This window comes from Enhydra lutris, unplaced genomic scaffold (assembly GCF_002288905.1).
Source record: "Enhydra lutris kenyoni isolate GAN:26980312 unplaced genomic scaffold, ASM228890v2 scaffoldscaffold28, whole genome shotgun sequence".
Lineage (NCBI taxonomy): Eukaryota > Metazoa > Chordata > Mammalia > Carnivora > Mustelidae > Enhydra > Enhydra lutris.
In genome coordinates, this window is record NW_019154112.1 from 16,067,903 (window position 1) to 16,088,933 (window position 21,031).

General features: G+C 34.4%; 1 protein-coding gene across 1 annotated transcript in view; it reads left to right on the forward strand.

Moving 5' to 3' along the window:
- The window catches only part of LOC111152227 (eyes shut homolog (Drosophila)), a 1,631,332-nt gene that overhangs the window by 465,915 nt on the left and 1,144,386 nt on the right, over nucleotides 1-21,031 (forward strand). Inside the window, 1 exon segment of the mRNA XM_022510634.1 lies at nucleotides 17,139-17,260. Within this exon segment, the coding sequence (XP_022366342.1) occupies nucleotides 17,139-17,260 (122 nt within the window).

A 21,031-nucleotide genomic window follows, 5' to 3' on the forward strand; every position in this document is an offset into this window, starting at 1 on the left:
ACATCAAATGATACATACTTAATTTTCAAACTTTTGGAAGTTTCTATATTAAGAGTCTGTATTGATAATGATAATTATAAAAGATAAGACTTATAGAGAAGTTGTAGATGTCATATTTGTGAAAATCATTTAATAACCATACTTCTTAAGATTATCAACAGAAGGTAATAACCTCTTTTGCTTAAAAGTTTATTCATGCATATTTCAACTAACATAAAACGAGTATAACTAGGGATGACTGGGTGGCTCAGTGGGTTAAGCCTATGCCTTCAGCTCAAGTTGTGATCTCAGGGTTCTGGGAGAGAGCCCCGCATTGGACTCTTTGCTCAGTGGGGAGCCTGCTTCCCCCTTTCTCTCTGCCTGCTTCTCTGCCTACTTGTGATCGATCTCTCTCTGTCAAATATAAATAAATAAATAAATAAATAAATAAATAAATAAAATCTTTTTAAAAAAAGGAATATAACTAAAATAAAATATATGATATATATTATCATATATTACATACATACATTACATATTACATCATATATTACAATTTAAAATTTGTAGTTTGTTTTCTAAAAGAATATTTTACTGTCAGTCACTGACATTTTTTGTGTTTGTTATAAATAATGAATTATTAATGAATTTCTGGTATAAAAGAAAGAAATCCTATTGCAATCATCTGACAAGAGTGAATAGTAATAGAACTTAAAAGATTTGAAAAGTGAACCTGAAATCTGTTTGAACATACCAGTTATGATTTTCTTCTTCATAGGTCCCCATAGCTACAGTTAGAAATAGATAGGAGTTACTTCTTCTATTTCTTCACTACTGGGTTATAATCAAATCAAGCCAGGCTGAATTATGTTATCATTCTGGCATTTCTTACATTAATTATGTCCCCACTTTGTATCTTTTGCTGGGCTCAGAAATTACATGCATTAGATTTTCCCTTGGGCAATTGTGACAGTATTTCCAGCCATTGGGCTCATTTGCACTATCTTTCAGAGTCATGTGAATGGAAAACCTCTGAATAAGAAAAGGAGCACAGGATAATTTAGTTAACCAGGATTATCATTTCTGTGGCTTCAGGCTACAGGGCTCCCTACACTTGGTCATGAAGGAGCATGGAATGTCTCTGAAATATTTTAGAGATGCCTGTAAAATATTTAATCAGTTCCTGTATCTTCAATAATAATCTCATTAATGGATTCCTATTTTTAACTTACACTAACTTAAGAAGCATCTGGTATTGGTCAGAGATAAAGTTAACTGAAGTACTTGCAGAAACCATCTTTGGAATGTAGGCTTTCTAATCAGAGTATTAGTTTTCTAAACTGAAAGTTTTTGCCAAAGGAAAAATATTGTAGGGTGACACTCAGAATTACACACACACACATCATATCACAGAAAAGCTATTCAAACAGACCTGAGGACAGTAACAGAGCACCAAGGAGACATGTATAATAGGAGGGCCAAGTGGACATAATTTTCAGCTTTAGTCAGCTAATTAAAATTAGAGAAATTTGTTATTTTGCCACAAATTTATATACCACTTACATCAACTCAATTGTTTTCCTTGTTGTCTTCTCAAGGAATGTATTCAGAACTTGATGCACTTTTCTATCCTAATATAATTTGGAGTCATGGTAAAGAAATAAAAATATTATAATTAAACCTATAATTCTTATATACCAATTGGTATAAGTATCCTATTTTAGGAAATGCTGTATGATAATCTTTAGTCTGGGAAATGAGAAAAGAGAACTAATGATTTGGTCAAATATACTTGGAGAACAGGAGTACTAAATGAGCAGTACTGATAAAAGTAGAAGAGCAAATAGAATGGAAATGAAGGGTTAGAAGAGATGAGAGCATAAGAGATGGTGCCAAAGGTTGTAATATCGTGATTTGAGGTATCGGAGGTTCAAAATGCCTAAGGGAAAATGAGCGCTAAGTTGTGGTTCTGATTGTTGTTTATGATTATGCTTCAGCGGAGGTGATGGTTTCACAGTACTCAGTGATTGATGGGACAGTAATTATAATGATAGCTAAATTATAATGAATTTTTAATATATGAGTACACAGGAAAGCCCTTAAAAAATATATCCCCCAAATAATCCTATTCTAAACCCAGTTTTATAAATGATAAGATAGGTTTAAGTAAATTGTGCAATGGCATATGGACGGAAGACAGAAGTTGGGTTGCCACTCAAGTCCAATGAGCACTGAAAATGGTATTATTAGATTGAAAATGGGGAGAAGCTAAATAATGCAATAAAATGAATAGAATATGTAAAAATTTCTTATAAGTTCACTTTGGACTTCTGTTACTCTAACAAAGAGACATGAATCTTTAGTATCATTGTTAGCTTATATATGACTCAGGGGTGACTATTATAGCTCCCATGGACCTGTTGAGTATTTTACACAGGAATTTTTAGGGACTCTTGGGTGGCTCAGACAGTTAAGTGCCTGACTTCAGCTCAGATCATGTTCTCCAACTCCTGGGAGTCCTGGGATTGAGCTGTGTCAGACTCCCTGCTCATCGGGGAGTCTGCTTGTCTCTCTCCCTCTGCCCCTACCCCTGCTTGTGCTGTCTCTCAAATAAATAAATGAAATCTGAAAAAAAAGGACACAGATTCTTATATGTGTGTATTTATATCTTTTATAAATATGAAGTAGCTGTATGGGAGAGGGTAATTGATCCTCATGCACTTTTCTTGTTTACTCAAGTCAGATGATCACAATAGGACTTCTCTTATTTATGCCAAAATATCTTTGAATAATTAATAATTTACAACAAATATGTACAACACCATTGACCAAGAGCAAAATATTTCTTTCTTTTTTTTTTTTTTTTAAGATTCTATCCATCCATTTGACAGAGATCACAATTAGGCAGAGAGGCAGGCAGACAGAGAGAGAGAGAGAGAGAGAGAGGAGGAAGCAGGCCTCCCGCCGAGCAGAGAGCCTGATATGGGGCTCGATCCCAGGACCCTGGGATCACGACCCGAGCCGAAGGCAGAGGCTCTAACCCACCGAGCCACCCATTATAATGCATATAATATAGAATTTATGGTATATATGCATCTATCATATATGCTAGATATGTCTATAATAATATATATTGTGTTATACATAATATAGTGTTGCATATAAATGCTTTCTGTTTAAACATAAAAAAACTCTACCTAATCTTACAGAACTTAAAATGAAAATCCTGATAAATAAAAATTAACAAGAGCCAAAGTTTTACATTACATAAAACAAATCAACAGGTTAAAAACATGTTCAAAATATCTTTATATTATCTCATGTTCATTATTTTATTTCACTTCACAAAGTGGTAACATGGTCTATTGTAAAGGGGTGTTAGAAATTATATAAAACAACATGCCAATATTGCATTATTTGTTTGGTACTTGTTTCTATAGCTACTGTGAAAAAACCTAGCTTACTTTTCTAATTTTTTAGATTGTTCGTTTTCCTTGGGTTTGCTGTACTGGAACTGAGTTCCATACTTGTGGTTTGAAAACTTTCAGACACACTGATTTACATATATCCTGAGACTGCAAATATCCCATGACTGCATCCTTCAATTGAAGCAGTGATTTTTTATTCTCTCTGCTCTCTATCACTATCAAGTTCAGTGAGGATGAGCATTGCTATATCTAACCTGAAAACAACCCATAAATTCAGGGTGGTTCTCTTTAGTTCATATGTGTACAGTTCAAGCTGTGTGTTTACAACATTGGTTATAAACCAATTAATACCAGTTGTAATGTTAATAGTATGGCTTTCTCCGTTGCCATCTCTATTATGAGAGTAGGGGTCATGATTATTGGTCACTGCTGTTTGCATGTTGGTATCAATTAGACCATTTGGCAACTTTCTGATACACAGAAAAAAAAAGAATATGGAAATTCATGTAAGAGGATTATTCAATGTACATGATTTGAAGATTGCCTTAAAATTCTCAAGTTGTCTTCAAGGTACATTTCAAAAAATATATTTCTGAATTTACTAATTTACCAGATGTTTTGAATTGATTTTTTAAAGCTACATTTAGGAATACTGGGGAGAGAATAAAGAGACATGAGTTCTAATTCCAGTTTTGCCGTCAGCTACTTATAGTAGCTTGAACAATTAATTTAACCTCCCTGAGTTCAGTTTCTTCATTAAAAAATGAAGTAGGTTGGTTGGTTCAGTGTTCTTCAGTCTGTGGGTTTGGAGACTCATTGGGGCTTCATAATATCCTTAGTGGCAGATGGGGAAGGGAGAGAGTGGCTAAGACAGCTAAATGGGTAGAACTTCTTTCCTTGCTTCACTCAGAGCAGATCTGCTTTATGCTGCTTTATTTCCTTTCATTCCCTAGGGAATTATGTTTGTATGAGGGCTTCTACTAAAAATTAGTAAAAAATTTTAAAACCATTGGACCAAATAATCTAATGTTTTAAGACAGCCTTGAGTAATAAAAGTTGTAAAATTTTGTGGGCTTTCTAATGTACCAGAAAATGATATGAGAAAAGGAACTGTTTATTATCTTTCTGTAAAATATTTTTTAAGATTCTATTTATTTGAGAGAGAGAGAATGTGAACAGTGGGAGGACCACAGGGAGAGGGAGTGGGGAAAGAATCCCAAGCAGACTCCCCACGCAGTGTGGGGCCAATCTGGGGCTGGATCTCAAGACCCTGAGATCATGACCTGAGCCAAAACCAGGAGTCTCAGCGACTAAGCCACCCAGCTCCCTTTCTGTGAAATATTTTAGAAAAAGCCTGATGGGGGAAAATAACTGATGTTTAGTTTATGATGTGCTTTATCATTGTCATTTGGCTTTCAGACCAAGAAGTAATTGTCCCAAATATCTACACTATCTACAGCAGAATTGCACTCATATTTTCATATCTTTATGTTTGTGATACTCTTTCAGAAGATTACAGTTTTTGTACTCTTACATATTATATATGTCCTGGGGATAAAGCTTTGGGTAATAGACTATATCTCCAATTGTCAAATTGAATCAATATGGAAATCAGTATTCAGGATACTAGAAATGTGTTTGAGGACAGATTAGTTGTTTTCCCACGGTAACCATATTATTGGTAAAGAATAAAGTTCTGGTACTGGTAGCCTAAGCCCATTTAGTCTAGTTTGAAACACATTCTTAAAAAGAGGAGAGAAGAAAGGCAGGAAAGGTGGGAAGGAAGGAGAGAAACAGAGAAGGAAGGAGAGAAAAGAAAGAAAAAGAATGAATGAAAGAAGGAAAAGAAAAAGAAGAGGAAAGAAAGAGAGAGAAAGGGAGGAAGAAAAAGGAAAGAAAAAAAATATTAAAGGTGGGACACATCAGTGGCTAGTTAAGCACCTGCCTTCAGCTCAGGTAATGATGTCTGGATCCTAGGATCAAGCCCCAAGTTGGGATTCCTGCTCAACAGGGAGTCTGCTTCTCCCTGTGCTCCTCCCACTGCTCCTGCTCTCTGCCCCTCCTGACTGCTTTTCTCTCTCTCATGTAAATAAATACAATCTTTAAAAAAAAATGGGAGGAAGAAAATGTTACAGGTAAGGAAACCTTTTGGAAAGGATTGCAAATTGTTTACTAAGGTAGTACATTCAATAAGAGAATGAAATTATAGTGAATCAATTATAATGAAAAAGAACTAATTGTAGGGAAAGTGGAACTTTGTACTTAAAGACATTTCCTCATTTAGAATAGGCACTAATACTAATCTGCTTTTCTTAATACTAATCAAAAAAACCTTTATATGAAAACAATGAATGAGTTTATTACAGGTTTATACTTCCTTTAGAAAGTGTTTTTAAAAGGTCAGTATAGTTTGATTTATGCCCTATCAACATTCACATCTAACATGCAGCTTTTCATTATCTTTATCTATTTAATTTCCCCAAGTTAAAGAAACTGTTTTTCTAAAAGAGTTCAGCCTTGAAAGTACCACTCATTTTAACATGTATTTTCATTGCATTATTTCAAAATATGTTCAGTCAAATTCAGCATTTATAACTTTTTGCAGAAATTGTTTTTAAATATCCCATTAACTTTCTGTCAGAATAATACATATTACTTCATTTTAGACTTAAAGCACCAAGATAAATCACTTTCTATAGTTCAAAGAAATCGTATTAGCATAGATCTGGTTGTTTTTAAGAATAAATATTACTATATTATATCTAATCCTGAGTATCATTACATATAGTATTTGTCAGTCTTTGTGTCTATAGCCAATTTTATAAGTTTTTGTAGATTAAAATGAATTCTAAAAATAACATTAAAAGGAAATAGACTATGAGTCAATAGGCAGAGCTCATTCTTTTTTTTTTTTTTTTTTGGAGAGCATTTTTTTTTTTATTAACATATAATGTATTATTTGCTTCAGAGGTACAGGTCTCTGAATCATCAGTCTTACACAATTCACAACACTCACCATAGCACATACCCTCCCCAATGTCCATAACCCAGCCACCTCAGCCCTCCCCCCAACACCCCCAAGCAACCCTCAGATTGTTTCCTGAGATTAAGAGTCTCTTATGGTTTATCTCCTTCCCCAGTTGCATCTTGTTTCATTTTTTCCTCAGTACACCCCACGACACCCCACCCTGCCTCTCAAATTCCTCATATCAGAGAGATCATATGATAATTGTCTTTCTCTGATTGACTTATTTTGCTTAGCATAATGCCCTCTAGTTCCATCCATGTCATTGCAAATGGCAAGATTTCATTTTTGATGGCTGCATAGTAGTCCAGTGTGTGTGTGTGCTTACATCTTCTTTATCCATTCCTCTGTTGATGGACATCTAGGTTCTTTCCATAGTTTGGCTATTGTGGACATTGCTGCTATAAATATTCTGGTGCAAGTTCCCCTTTGGATCACTACATTTGTATCTTCAGGGTAAATACCCCAGTAGTGCAATTGCTGGGTCATAGGGTAGCACTATTTTTAACTTTCTGAGGAATCTCCATGCTATTTTCCAGGGTGGCTACACTAGTTTGCATTCCAACCAACAGTGTAGGAGAGGGTTCTCCTTTCTCTGCATCCTTGCCAATATCTATCATTTCCAGACTTGTTAATTTTAGCCATTCTGACAAGAGTGAGGTGGTATCTCACTGTGGTTTTGATTTGTATTTCCCTGATGCCAAGTGATCTGGAGCACTTTTTAATGTACCTATTGTCCATTTGGATGTCTGTCCATCTGTTCATGTCTTCTGCACATTTCTTGATTGGATTATTTGTTCTTTGGGTGTTGAGTTTGATAGGTTGTTTATAGATTTTGGATACTAGCCCTTTATCTAATATCTCATTTCCAAATATCTTCTTCCATTCTGTCAGTTGTCTTTTGGTTTTGTTGACTGTTTCCTTTGCTGTGCAAAAGCTTTTGATCTTAATGAAGTCCAGTAGTTCATTTTTATCCTTGCATCCCTTGACTTTGGCTATGTTTCTAAGAAGTTGCTGTGGCTGAGGTCAAAGAGGTTGCTGTCTGTGTTTTCCTCTTGGATTTTGATGGATTCATGTCTCACATTGAGGTCTTTCATCCATTTGGAGTCTATTTTTGTGTGTGGTGTAAGGAAATGGTCCAGTTTCATTCTTCTGCATGTGGCTGTCCAGTTTTTCCAACACCATTTGTTGAAGAGATCGTCTTTTTTTCACTGGACATTCTTTCCTGCTTTGTCGAAGATTAGTTGACTATAGAGTTGAGGGTCTATTTCTGGACTTTTTATTCTGTTCCATTGATCTATGTGTCTGTTTTTGTGCCACTACCATACTGTCTTGATTACAGCTTTGTAATGAGCCTAAAGTCTGTAATTGCGATGCTGCCAATTTTGGTTTTCTTTTTCAACATTCCTCTGACTATTCAGGGTCTTTTTTGGTTCCATTTTAGGATTATTTGTTCCATTTCTTTAAAAAAAATTGATGGTATTTTGATAGGGATTGTGTTAAATGTGTAGATTGCTTTAGGTAGCATAGACATTTTCACAATATTTGTTCTTCCAATCCATGAGCATGGAACGTTTTTCTATTTCTTTGTGCTTCCCTCAATTTCTTTCATGAGTACTTTATAGTTTTCTGAGTATAGATTCTTTGCTTCTTTGGTTAGGTTTATTCCTAGGTATTGTATGGTTTAGAGTGCAATTGTAAATGGGATCGACTCCTTAATTTCTCTTTTTTCTGTCTTGCTGTTGGTGTATAGAAATGCAACTGATTTCTGTGCATTGATTTCATATCTTGACACTTTACTGAATTCCTGTATGAGTTCTAGCAGTTTGGGAGTAGAATCTTTTGGGTTTTCCACATAAATTATCATATCATCTGCAAAGAGTAATAGTTTAACTTTTTCTTTGCTGATTTGGATGCCTTTAATTTCTTTTCATTGTCTGATTCCTGAGGCTAGGACTTCTAGTGCTATGTCGAATAGCAGTGGTGATAGTGCACATCCCTGCCATGTTTTCCTGACCTTAGGGGAAAGCTCTCAGTTTTTTCCCATCAAGAATGATATTCACTGTGGGTTTATCATAGATGGCTTTGATGATATCGAGGTATGTACCCTCTATGCCTACACTGTGAAGAGTTTTGACTAAGAAAGTATGCTGTTCTTTGTCAAATGCTTTTTCAACATCTACTGAGAGTATCATATGGGTTTGTTCTTTCTTTTATTAATGTATTGTATCACATTGATTAATATGTGGATGTTGAACCATCCTTGCAGCCCAGGAATAAATCCCACGTGGTCATGGTGGATAATTGTTTTAATATACTGTTGGATACTTTTGGCTAGTATTTTGGTGAGAATTTTCACATCCATGTTCATCAAGGATATTACTCTGTAATTCTCCTTAATGGGGTCTTTGTCTGGTTTTGGGATCAAGGTCATGCTGGCCTCATAAAATGAGTTTGGAACTTTCCCTACCATTTCTATTTTTTGGAACAGTTTCAGGAGAATAGGAATTAATTCTTCTTTAAATGTTTTGTAGAATTCCCCTGGGAAGCTGTGTGGCCCTGGGTCTTCTTTGTTGGGAGATTTTTAATGACTGCTTCAATCTCCTTACCAGTTATGGGTCTGTTCAGGTTTTCTATTTCTTCCTGGTTCAGTTTTGGTAGTTTACAGGTCTCTAGAAATGCATCCATTTCTTCCAGATTGTCAAATTTGCTGGTTTATAGTTGCTCATAATATATGCTTATAATTGTTTGTATTTCTTTAGTGTTGGTTGTGATCTCTCCTCTTTTATTCATGATTTTATTGATTTGGGTCCTTTCTCTTTTCTTTTTGATAAGTCTAGCCAGGGGTTTATCAATCTTATTAATTCTTTCATTGAACCAGCTGCTTGTTTCATTGATCTGTTCTGTTTCTTTTGGTTTCTATTTCATTGATTTCGGCTCTGATCTTTATTTCTCTTCTCATGCTGGGTTTAGGCTTTCTTTCCTGCTCTTTCTCTAGCTCCTTGTGGTATAGGGTTAGGTTGTGTATTTGAAAGTATCTTGTTTCTTGAGAAAGGCTTTTATCACTATATAGTTTCTTCTCAGGACTGCCTTTACTGGGTCCCAAATATTTTGAATACTTGTGTTTTCATTTTCATTTGTTTCCATGATTTTTTTAAAAAAATTCTCCTTTAATTTCCTGGTTGATCCATTCATTCTTTAGTAGGATGCTCCTTAGCCTCCATGTATTTGAGTTCTTTCCAACTTTCTTTTTGTGGTTAATTCTAGTTTCAAAGCATTATGGTCTGAAAATATGCAGGGAATGATCACAGTCTTTTGGTACTGGTTGAGACCTGATTTGTGACCCAGGATGTGATCTGTTCTGGAGAATGTTCCATGTGCACTAGAGAAGAATGTGTATTCTGTTCCTTTGGGATGGAATGTTCTGAATATATCGTGGTGTCCATCTGGTCCAGCGTTTCATATAAAGCCTTTATTTCCTTGTTGATCTTTGCTTGTCCATTTCAGTGGTGGTGGGTTTTAAAGTTCCCTACTGTTATTGTATTATTGTTGATGTGTTTCTTTGATTTTGTTATTAATTGGTTTATATAATTAGCTGCTACCATGTTAGGGGCATAGATATTTAAAATTGTTAGATCTTCTTGTTGGACAGACTCTTTAAGTATGATGTAGTGTCCTTCCTCATCTCTTATAGTCTTTGGCTTAAAATCTAATCTGTCTGATATAAAGATTGCCACCCCAGCATTCTTTTGATGTCCATTAGCATGGTAAATTGTTTTCCACCTGTCACTTTGAATCTGGAGGTGTCTTTGGGTCTAAAATGAGTTTCCTGTAGACTGCATATTGATGGATCTTGTTGTTGTGTTTTTTTGTTTGTTTGTTTGTTTGTTTGTTTTTTTATCCATTCTGATACCCTGTGTCTTTTGATTGGGGCATTTAGCCCATTTACATTCAGGGTAACTATTGAAAGATATGAATTTAGTGCCATTGTATGGCCTATAAAGTTGAGTGTTACTGTATATTGTTGCTGTTCCTTTCTGGTCTACTACTTTTAGACTCTCTCTTTGCTTAGAGGACCCCTTTCAATATTTCCTGTAGGGCTGGTTTGTTGTTTACAAATTCTTTTAGTTTTTGTTTGTCCTGGAAGCTTTTTATCTCTCTATTTTCAATGACAGCCTAGCTGGATGTAGTATAATTGGATGCATATTTTTCTCATTTAGTGCTCTGAATATATCATGCCAGTCCTTTCTGGCCTGCCAGATCTCTGTGCATAGGTCTGCTGCCAATTTAATATTTCTACCAAAGTATGTTACAGACCTCTTGTCCTGAGCTGCTTTCAGGATTTTCTCTTTGTCACTGATACTTGTAAGTTTTACCATTAGATGACAGTGTGTGGACCTATTTTAATTAATTTTGAAGGGGGTTCTCAGTGCTTCCTGGATTTTGATGCTTTTTCCCTTTGCTATATTAGGGAAATTCTCTACTATAATGTGCTCCATTATACCTTCTGCCCCCCCCCCCTTCTTCTTCTGGGATCCCAATTATTCTAATATTGTTTCATCTTTTAGTATCATTTATCTCTCAATTTCTCCCCTGGTGGTCCAGTAGTTGTATGTTTCTCTTTTTCTAAGCTTCTTTATTCTCTGTCATTTTGTCTTCTATATCATTAATTCTCTATTCTGCCTCATTTATCCTAACAGTAAGAGCCTCCATTTTCGATTTCACCTCATTAATAGCTTTTTTTATTTCAAGTTGATTAGATTTTAGTTTTTTTTTTCTCTCCAGAAAGTGATTTTATTTCTCCAGAAGGGGATTCTCTAGTATTCCAATGCTTTTTTTGAGCCCAACTAGCCCCTTGATAATCATCATTCTGAACTCTAGATCAGACATCTTACTAATATCTGTATTGATTAGGTCCCTAGCCATTGGTACTGTCTCTTGTTCTTTTTTTTTTGAGGTGAGTGTTTCCACCTTGTCATTTTATCCACATAAGAATAGATGAATGAGAGAACAAAACACTAAAAGTGTAAGAATGACCTCAGAAAAATATACACTAGCCAATTCAGAAGAGACCCAGAATCGGGGGTGGGGGGAGAATAGAACAGAGCCACATACTTGATTTTGGATGAATTTTGGTTTGTTAGAAGAAACTGCCTCCAAAAATTTTAAAGAAAGCAAAACTTATATATATATACAAAAATAAGGGTAAACATGATGAAGGGATGGAATAAGACTGTAAAGATGAAAGTTTAAAAAGATTCTAAAAAAGGAATTGATAAGTTAGTTGAAAAAAGGAAAAAAAAGGAAAGAATGTGATCAGGCTGGAGACCAGAGCTAAGCCATGCACTAGATTTAGGTTATATTTAGTGTTATTTTGATCTGTTAGAAGAAACTGTATCCCAAGCTTGGTCATGGCCAGATGTTCTTGTTTCTCTTATGGGGGAGGGGCCTGTTGCAATGATTCTTTCGAAGGTCTTTGCCTGAGGTAGAATTACACCACCCTTGCCAGGGGCCATGCTAAGTAATCTACTTGGTTTTGCTCTCAGTAGCTTTTGTTCCCTGAACACTTTCTATATAGCTTTGGGGGAGGAGAATGAAAATGGCAGCCTCCCAATTTCCAGCCTGGACAAGCCAAGAGCTTGTGGCCCCACTTCTCAATGCGCCCTCAAAGAAAAGCAGTCAGTCACTCCCATCTTCCTGGTCTCCAGCCGCATTCTGTGCTCATCCAGTCTGTGACCAAGCATTTCTGTCTCTGGTGCACGGTCCTGTTTGTAGTCTCCAAACCCAGCAGATTCCTGCAATGAACTTCTGCACTGCTCCTCCTAGAGAAGGAAGGAGGGAATCTCCCCAGATCTCCCACTTGTGGCGTCCCTCCTTGAAGAGTAGTGGTCCATTTGTGTCTTGGATCACAGTTTAAGATAATCCTGAGATGACAGCCCACTCCTAGGTTCCATCTGTGCACCTGGCTTCCCCATTCTGACACCTGGGAGTTCTGCCACACTCAGACACCACTGGTCTTTTTGTAACCCCACAGGTCCTGAGACCACACTGTTTCCTCAAGGGCTCCACCCTCTGCTTAGCCTCTGGGGCAATGTCCCTTAGTGGAGCAGACTTCTAAAAGTTACAATTTTGTGCTCCACTGCTCTAAGGCCTGCCATGAGCCGTCCCCGCCCCCTGAGGTCTATCTTCCTATATATCACCTCGGATTCACTTTTCTGCACATCCTGCCTTCCAGAAAGTGGTTGCTTTTCTGTTCCTAGAATTACTGCTCTTCTTCTCTTTGATCTCCTATTGAGTTTGTAGGTGTTCAGAATGGTTTGATAACTATCTAGCTGAACTCCTGGGACTTGGTGATATTTAGGTCTCCTACTCCTTTGGCATCTTGCTCCTCCACCCGAGAGCTCTTTATTGTTACAAGGACTGAATTTATTATGAATTTTACTTTATTTTTTAAAAATTTTATTAACGAAAAAAGAAATCTTTGTTCTTTTGTCTAGATATGAATAATGTGCCAGAAAAAGACCACAATTTAAAAATGTTATTTTTATTCTTTTGGTGTGTATCTACATTTTCAGGAATCTAAAAGTAAGTTTTACACAGGAAATATTTTTTGTAAGATAAATTTTGTGACTAAGATTGAGTCAAATAAAACGATCTGAATATATAAGCACTTTTTTATAGTAGAACTAATCCTATATTCTTTTATTGGAATTTCCAATCCTTAGTTATAGAAATGTTTTTTAGTTAAACATTTATATGAAGGGTTATTTAAAGGTATTTTAAAATATACTTTTTCTTGTTAGGAAAATGAGATGATTTAATATCTAAAAAGTTCCTAAACAAAATATTCACTATGACTATATTATTACCAATTAGTATCATATATATCTTATGTTCTAATATTCATTCTTTTCATCTGATATAAACAGTATTCCAAATATTGATGATAACTGAACAAAAAACATTAGTTCATGCCTTCTTAGAATTTATGTTTTTATTTATATTTTACATTAGACAAAAACAATAAAATATTTTTAGATATCATAAGTACTAAGTGGAAAACAGAATATGTATATGAGTAACTCTTGTACTTTAAAAGTATCAAAAAAAAAGATAATATAGAAATTGTGAGAGAGGAAAGTATACTGTAGGAATTGATCATGGTTCAGTTAGAATGTGACATTTTAACCTTGAGGGAAGAATAAACTTTGGAAAGATGGGTTTGGAGGAAGTAAGTAAAAGTATTCCAGGTGGAAAAATGTCAAAGAAGCAGGAATCAGAGACTGAGGAGTAGTTCAGACTACCTGAATAATTCACTGGATAAAAGAACATTTTCAGATGGACTGGGTGACTCAGTCTGTTAAGTGTCTGACTCTTGATTTCAGCTCAGGTCATGATCTCAGGGTTGTGAGACTGAGCCCCAGGTAGGTGTAGAGCCTACTTAAGATTCTCTCCTTCCCTCTCCCTTTGCCCCTCCCCCATAAAAACGAAAGTTTTAGTTAAAATTTACTGGATTCTTACTGTAGGTCAGATATCATATGAAGTTCTATATTAGGTACTCATTTAATCCTCACACCCTTATCAATCAGGTACCATTATTTCTGATGTTCCTTGAGATTAAACAACATTCTTATAATTACATAGTAAATAATTCTCAGAGCATAGTTGAAATCCTGGCTGGTTGTCACCAGATACCCACAATCTTAAACATTGCAGTAAATTCTCAGGTGTTGGTTTTCTACAAATGTGTTTATTCTCCTTTCCCCAAAAGGGTATTTTTTACTGGCCATAGATTTTTAGGTTGATAGTTATTTTCTTTCACTCCTAGTTATTTTCTTTCACTCCATTAGAATATTTGTTACTAGGTTCTTGCTTCTACTACTGGGAAATAAGATGTTAGTCTTTGGCTGTTTGAAGGTAATGTGTCTTTATTCCTCAGTTACTTTTAAAATTTACTCTTCATCTTTCATTCTCAATGTGTTTTCTTTGTACTTATCCAACATTGGTCTGGAGAGGTTCCTAAATCTGTGGTTACTCTCTTAATGTTACTTTTGGACAATATGGTTTTTGGTAATATGATTTAAAAAATAGTATTTTACCTTTAACTTTTATTTTAAATTACTGGAATTAATTAACTTTTCAATGTTGAATGGGAAAGTGCCTTGTACAAAGAGTGTCTAAATTCAGAAAAATGCTTCTGAATTAAGTTAGCAATGGATGAATAGAAATACTTGAACTCTGGGTTATTTCTAGTTCATATTCATTTCTGCTTTCTTCAAAATTTATATTTGTAATGTTTAATTATTTAAAACCCATATTTTCCTCATTTTTTAATATTTCCTTTTTGTACAGATTTTATCATATCTAGAGATCACTGCTATTGTACCTTACACTTTAATGATAATTATACCATTAAATTGATGATAATTTTCTACTAATTATTAAGTCATCAAGAATACCAATAATTAGGCGCCTGGGTGGCTCAGTGGGTTAAAGCCTCTGCCTTCAGCTCAGGCCATGGTCCCAGGGTCCTGGGATCGAGGCCCGCATCGGGCTCTCTGCTCAGCAGGGAGCCTGCTTCCTCCTCTCTTTCTGACTGCCTCTCTGCCTACTTGTGATCTCTCTCTCTGTCAAATAAATAAATAAAATCTTTAAAAAAATTAATAAAAAAAAAGAATACCAATAATTATTAGCTTTTAAGGGATGTATGGCTTTAATGGAAAAGATATTTGATTGGCTTTTGACTCACTTGTCACGTTAATTTCAAATTATTACTGAGATGTCAAAATAAAAATCAGTAGTAGACTTGTGTTTTTGTCTTTACAAAGAGATTCATACATCGTAGAAAGTGAACAGGGCACCTCATTGTCCCACAGACTTATGCATGTTTTCCATCCCACTCTACCTTAAATTCCATCACTGAATTGTGTAGTTTTCTGCATTTACCTATAGCACTTACTTGCCTTGCTTACTATAGAATTGCTTCCATTTCAAATAAATATAATCATTATACCAAATTTCTTGTAAGTCTTTTATCAATGCTTACAAAAAGGGGAAGGAAAAATAATAAGCCAAATACAGTAAGTGAAAACTTTCCAAAAGTAACCGAACTCATTGAGAACATTAACAATGTAGGGGCCACAATGCATGGAAAAAATTACTGCAAAAATCCAGCAAACCATGAATAGTATTAATGAGTAACCTGGAGAATTAACACATAAGTCAAGAATAAAACCCAGAGTTGACAATGTGGTGGCTCTCATCCCTCTCTGCTTTTCAGCAGCTCACAAGCCATAGCAAACCAATTGACCCTATTAAACCAAAGCAGAATATTCAGTGGCACTGCTCATACATTTGAATTACTGTAACCTAAATGCAAATACAGGGAGCATGAATTTATTTGTTTCTCTGATTAAGATATTGTTTGACTGTAATGCTCAAAACAAATTTGCTATTCACCTCTAGCAAACATAGAATCCTTTTGAAATCCATTCTGGTTACTTCGGCTTTTACTTTTACTATCATATTTATTCTTTTTCATGTGTTCATCCAACATGTATTAAGCATCTGTTAGGTGCCAGACCTCCTCAAGAAGCTAGAATGTATTAAAGTACAAGAGGTTCCTTAATCTCAGAGAGCTCCTGCTCCTCATACATGTGCCTCTAACTAGATAGACTTCTTAACTATATTTGCAAGCAGAGAAACTGGGTTGCCATCACCTAGCACAGCTCTGTCTCAGAGAAAAGTAATGAGACCTGTGTGTGTGTTTTAAATTTTCTAACAGCCACAATAGAAAAAGTTAAAAGAAGTTAATGTTTTGTTTAACTCTTTATATTCAAATCATTACCATTATAACATGTAAGTAATAAAATTATTAGTAAAATGCTTTATATCCTTTTTTCATACTAAATCTTCAAATTCAGTTACATCTCATTTGATACTAGCCACATGTCAATGCTCTATAACCACATGTGGCTAGTGGCTACTATATGAAAGAGTGAAGATTAAGAAAACAGCTAACATTGATCTTAGTATTTTTCATTATTCTAAATCTAGAATCTTTAAATGTAAAAGACCAAATTCTATTTTTTTACAAGAGCCCTGTTCTTTGAAAGTATTTCTAATATATAAATTATTGTCCCACAGTACTTTGAGATGTTTTTGTTTTCCCAATCCTGGAAAAGTATTTTAGTATTTTGAGTGTTAGTATTTTGAATATTGTTATTGGCCTACTCTATCTCTTAGAAAAACGCTATTCAAAGTTTAGCAGCTTCAGTTGACTAACAATACTGTATTGACATAGATTATTTGTAAATAATGCCACAAAACAGTCAGAAGGTTTATTTGTTGTAGTTATATATTTTTTTAACTCGTGAGCTAGTTGCTGAGTTATGTATTTATTTAGTTTTATACCATCACTAACCTCATATTACTAATACACTGTTTTTATATTAAGATATTTAACAAAACCAAGAGTTTTGTGTCCAGAACATAATACATATTTATTTTTATTGAATTAAGTACTTAAGAAACTGTTCACATAGTTTTTAATCTGTGGTAAAAGTAATTTTGGGGAAGTATTAACATTCTGTAAGAATTAAAATAGACATAAATTGACAGATCAAAATAGCCAGGAATAATAACTGTATTATAGGCTTAATAGCAAGAAATAACCTAAAGGTTGTATAATTTTCATATTCCTTTAGAGCTACCAGTGTGTCTGCTTACCTGGTTGGGAAGGAAGTTTTTGCGAACAAGAATCCAATGACTGCAAAATGAATACTTGTAAGAACAATTCCACCTGTACTGACATCTACAATAACAATCAGTGAGTAATGTATTTATTGTTTCCTTCATAAAATTACTTGGAGTATTCAGTGCCCTATGATAATTCCAGCGTTATTTTCACTTTTCATCTATTAATTAAAATAATAATCTCAAGATGAAGAGACATTTCCTGACAAGATAGTGTCAACATTCATTTGAAATTTGTGTCCAAAAGTTATAAACAAGATTGAACTTGGAAGTACAATGTCCAGATCTGACACATGTTACAAATGCATTTACTTCGGGGCACCTGGGTGGCTCAGTGGGTTAAAGCCTCTGCCTTCGGCTCAGGTCGTGATCCCAGGGTCCTGGGATCGAGCCCTGCATCAGGCTCTCTGCTCCACAGGGAGCCTGCTTCCTCCTCTCTCTCTGCCTGCCTCTCTGCCTACTTGTGATCTCTGTCCATCAAATAAATAAATAAAATCTTAAAAAAAAATGCATTTACTTCTTCAAAACATGCCTTTGTCATCTCAGTGTTTTGGATCATTCATGTAAAATGAGTACCACCATATGACTCTTTCATGTGTATGTTGAATTAAAACTTTCAGTTTATTACCTGGAGATTTTCATGAATTTGGATTACTTTCACTGAATTATTGATCAGTTTTGCATTAATTAGTCCACATTTTCCCGAATCCAATTGTATTAGTTTCTAGGTGAGAAATAAGCTCTAAATAGAAATTCTGAATAACTATTGCTAATATTGCAAAAGTTTAATAACCAAATATATATTGATAAAATAGCTTTCATTTTTAACTTGTTTGGTAAACTCCAGGTATCTCAAGTAGATGCAAAACCAGATGTACTGTGACTAGAATGATTTTCTTCTTGTCACAGAAGCAGATTAATTGAATGCAAATTTACTTAGATGATTATTTTTTCAGGGATAAATCAAAATGACTTCAGAGTGTCCTCTAAAATAACTCATACACTATCTTGTCTTGTGATTACAGTTGATGATTTCAGATCATCTCAAGCATGTAAGGGTTTTGACAAATATTTTGTCAAAGATATTCTTATTTTGGGTGACTAAAGTGGGATATAAGATCCAGACTGATTAACAGTAGGCAGGTTATTTCATTTAAAGACAATTCTGAAATATCTGGCAATAGTTTAAGAGAAAAAATGAACAATTTTTAATATAGAAAACTCACAGTGCCAGTAGTTGACATTATTTTAAAATATATAAAAATGTAAAAAGCTATTTTTTGTGAATTATCAATTATTTAAAATTGACATATCACAAATTTGTATTAACTGCCTTTCCATCTATATGGTAGGAGAAACAATCAACTTCTGTTGAGCTAGGAAAGAAAAACTTCCTGTAATTGTCTATGCTTATTTTATTACTCTTAAATGATTATTAATTATAACCTACAATGTGTAATATATAATATATATATCGAAGATTCTGTTACATACTCTTTAATATTTGGCTTTTTCTATATTTCCTAAGATAATTTGTGCCTTTGTATACTCACACTGTTAATCACCTCCAAACAAACACCAACAGGAACATGCCTGTGGTTAAAAAAATTGGGTTAATAACTTATTACTATAACGGAGGACACACACTATGTAAATCCATGTGGCATCTCAGTAGAAGGGGGCTGGAAAGGATTTAGAGGTTTGAGTTTGTGACATATAATTTTGGGGGGGTTAAGAAAGTGGACCTGGATAAAGAGACCTTCAGGAAGTGGAAAGAATTATCTATATTCATAACAAATCTCTTACCTAGGAGAAAGGAAGACTGGACAGAGGTAAAATCCAAATTTCTAAAGAGGCAGCAACTATTTATATCAATCATGTTAATATGATAGACATACAACCATGATAGAATGTTTGGCTATTCTTGTGGTTTAGATAATGTTCAAGTTTTTGTCTGTATTTAGAAATGTTTATGAGGCAGGCTTGTCTTTATAACAATCAGGGTCATAGAGTTGCTTTGTCTCCTTTTGATTTTCTGTGAAATTGTCTGTTGAAATGTTCAACAGGAGAACACCAAGAGCTAGCTGCAAACCTAGCTTATAGTGCCTGAGCACTATATGTTTTCTACTTTTATCATGGTAAGAAAACTTGTTTTGTATAAGTTAAATCTTTTAAAACTTGCTGAGGCATGTATTACAACTTAACATATGTTCTTTGCATATTTGACAAGAGTGCATATTCCACTGTTATGTGGAATGTTCTGTAGGAGTCTTTTAGGTCTAGTTGGTTTATATGTCGATCAAGTCTTTTATACCCTGCATTTTCTGCCAATTTGTTCTATCCATTATAGAGTTAAAGTTTGCAATTGTTATTGTAAAATTATTTACTAATCCTTTTAGTCTGCCACATTTTGCTTCATTTACTTAAGTTAGATCTTAAGGCTCTAAGATCTAATTGTTAGATGTTACTGACAGATTTAAATATTTATAAAATGTCCTTTGTTGTGAGTAACCTTTTTTTGCTTAAAGTGTATTTTGCCTGATATTAGCATAGCTGTCTCAGCTCTTTTTTGATTATTAATGGCATAGCATTTATTTTTCTAACTTTTTATTTTTAACCTGTTTGTGCCTTTGAATGTAAAGCTTGTCTCTTATAGATAGGATATAAATTGACTGTTTTTAAAAATTCATTCTGTCTATTCTACCTTTATTGAAATGTCTACTTAATTTGCATTTAACATTAATAGTGAAATAGTTTTATTAAGGTTGTTTTCTTTTATTTTAAATATGTTATATCTTTTAAGGTTTTTTATTCCTTTATTCCTCCATTATTGCCTTCTTTTGTGTTAGGTTTTTCCTGTTATTACACTTTGGTTTCCTTTTTATTTTTACTATATATTTTTACTTAGTTTCTTAGTGGTTATTCCATAGATTACAGTTAACTTCTTGACTTAAAGTAATTTACATAGTGTTAATACTGACTTAATTTCAACAGTATACAAAAACTTTGCTCCACCATTGCTTCATTCCCTCCCATCTCCTTCAGGTATTATTAATTATAAGCCCATCAACACAATTTTATAGGATTGTTTTATGCACTTTCTTTTAAATCAGATAGGAAATGAAAAGAGAAATAAGCAAAAACACCTTTATACTGTCTTTTATATTTACCCATATGATTACCATTACCGGTGCATTTTATTTTTGTGTGTGAATTCAGATTATTGTCTAGTATCTTTTCATCTTAATCTGAAGGATTTTCTTTACTAATTCTTATAAGGCAGATCTGCTGCTGATGAATTCTCTCAGTTCTGTTTTATCTGGAAATGATTTAATTTCTCCTTTAATTTAAGGGATAGCGTTAAGAAATAAAGAATTTGTGGTTGACAGTCTTTTACTTCCAGCACTTAAGATATCTGGACTACATGTTTTCTGATAAGTCAATTGTTAATTGTACTGGGGATTCCTTGTACATAATGAATTATTTTCTCTTGATGCTACCAAAATTCTTTGTCTTTTGACAGGTTGATTATCATGTGATTGATTAGCTTTTTATGTTTTTGAGTTTATTTTATCTGGAAATCATTGAGCTTCTTGGAGGTGTAGATTAATGTTTTTTATCAAATTTAGAAAATTTTGGTGTCGCGGCCGGCACGACAAATCGACCAGGAACGTGAGGGTAAGAGGATGGTGAAAAGAAATTAAGAGACAAAGAGATGGGGGCAGGAGGAGCACCAAGGAGGATGTCCAATAGTGCCAATTTTATTCAAGGCTGTGAGGCATTTTATAGCTAACAGAAACAATCATAAGAAAAGTGTCTATTTTTAGCTGATTACTAAAGAGTT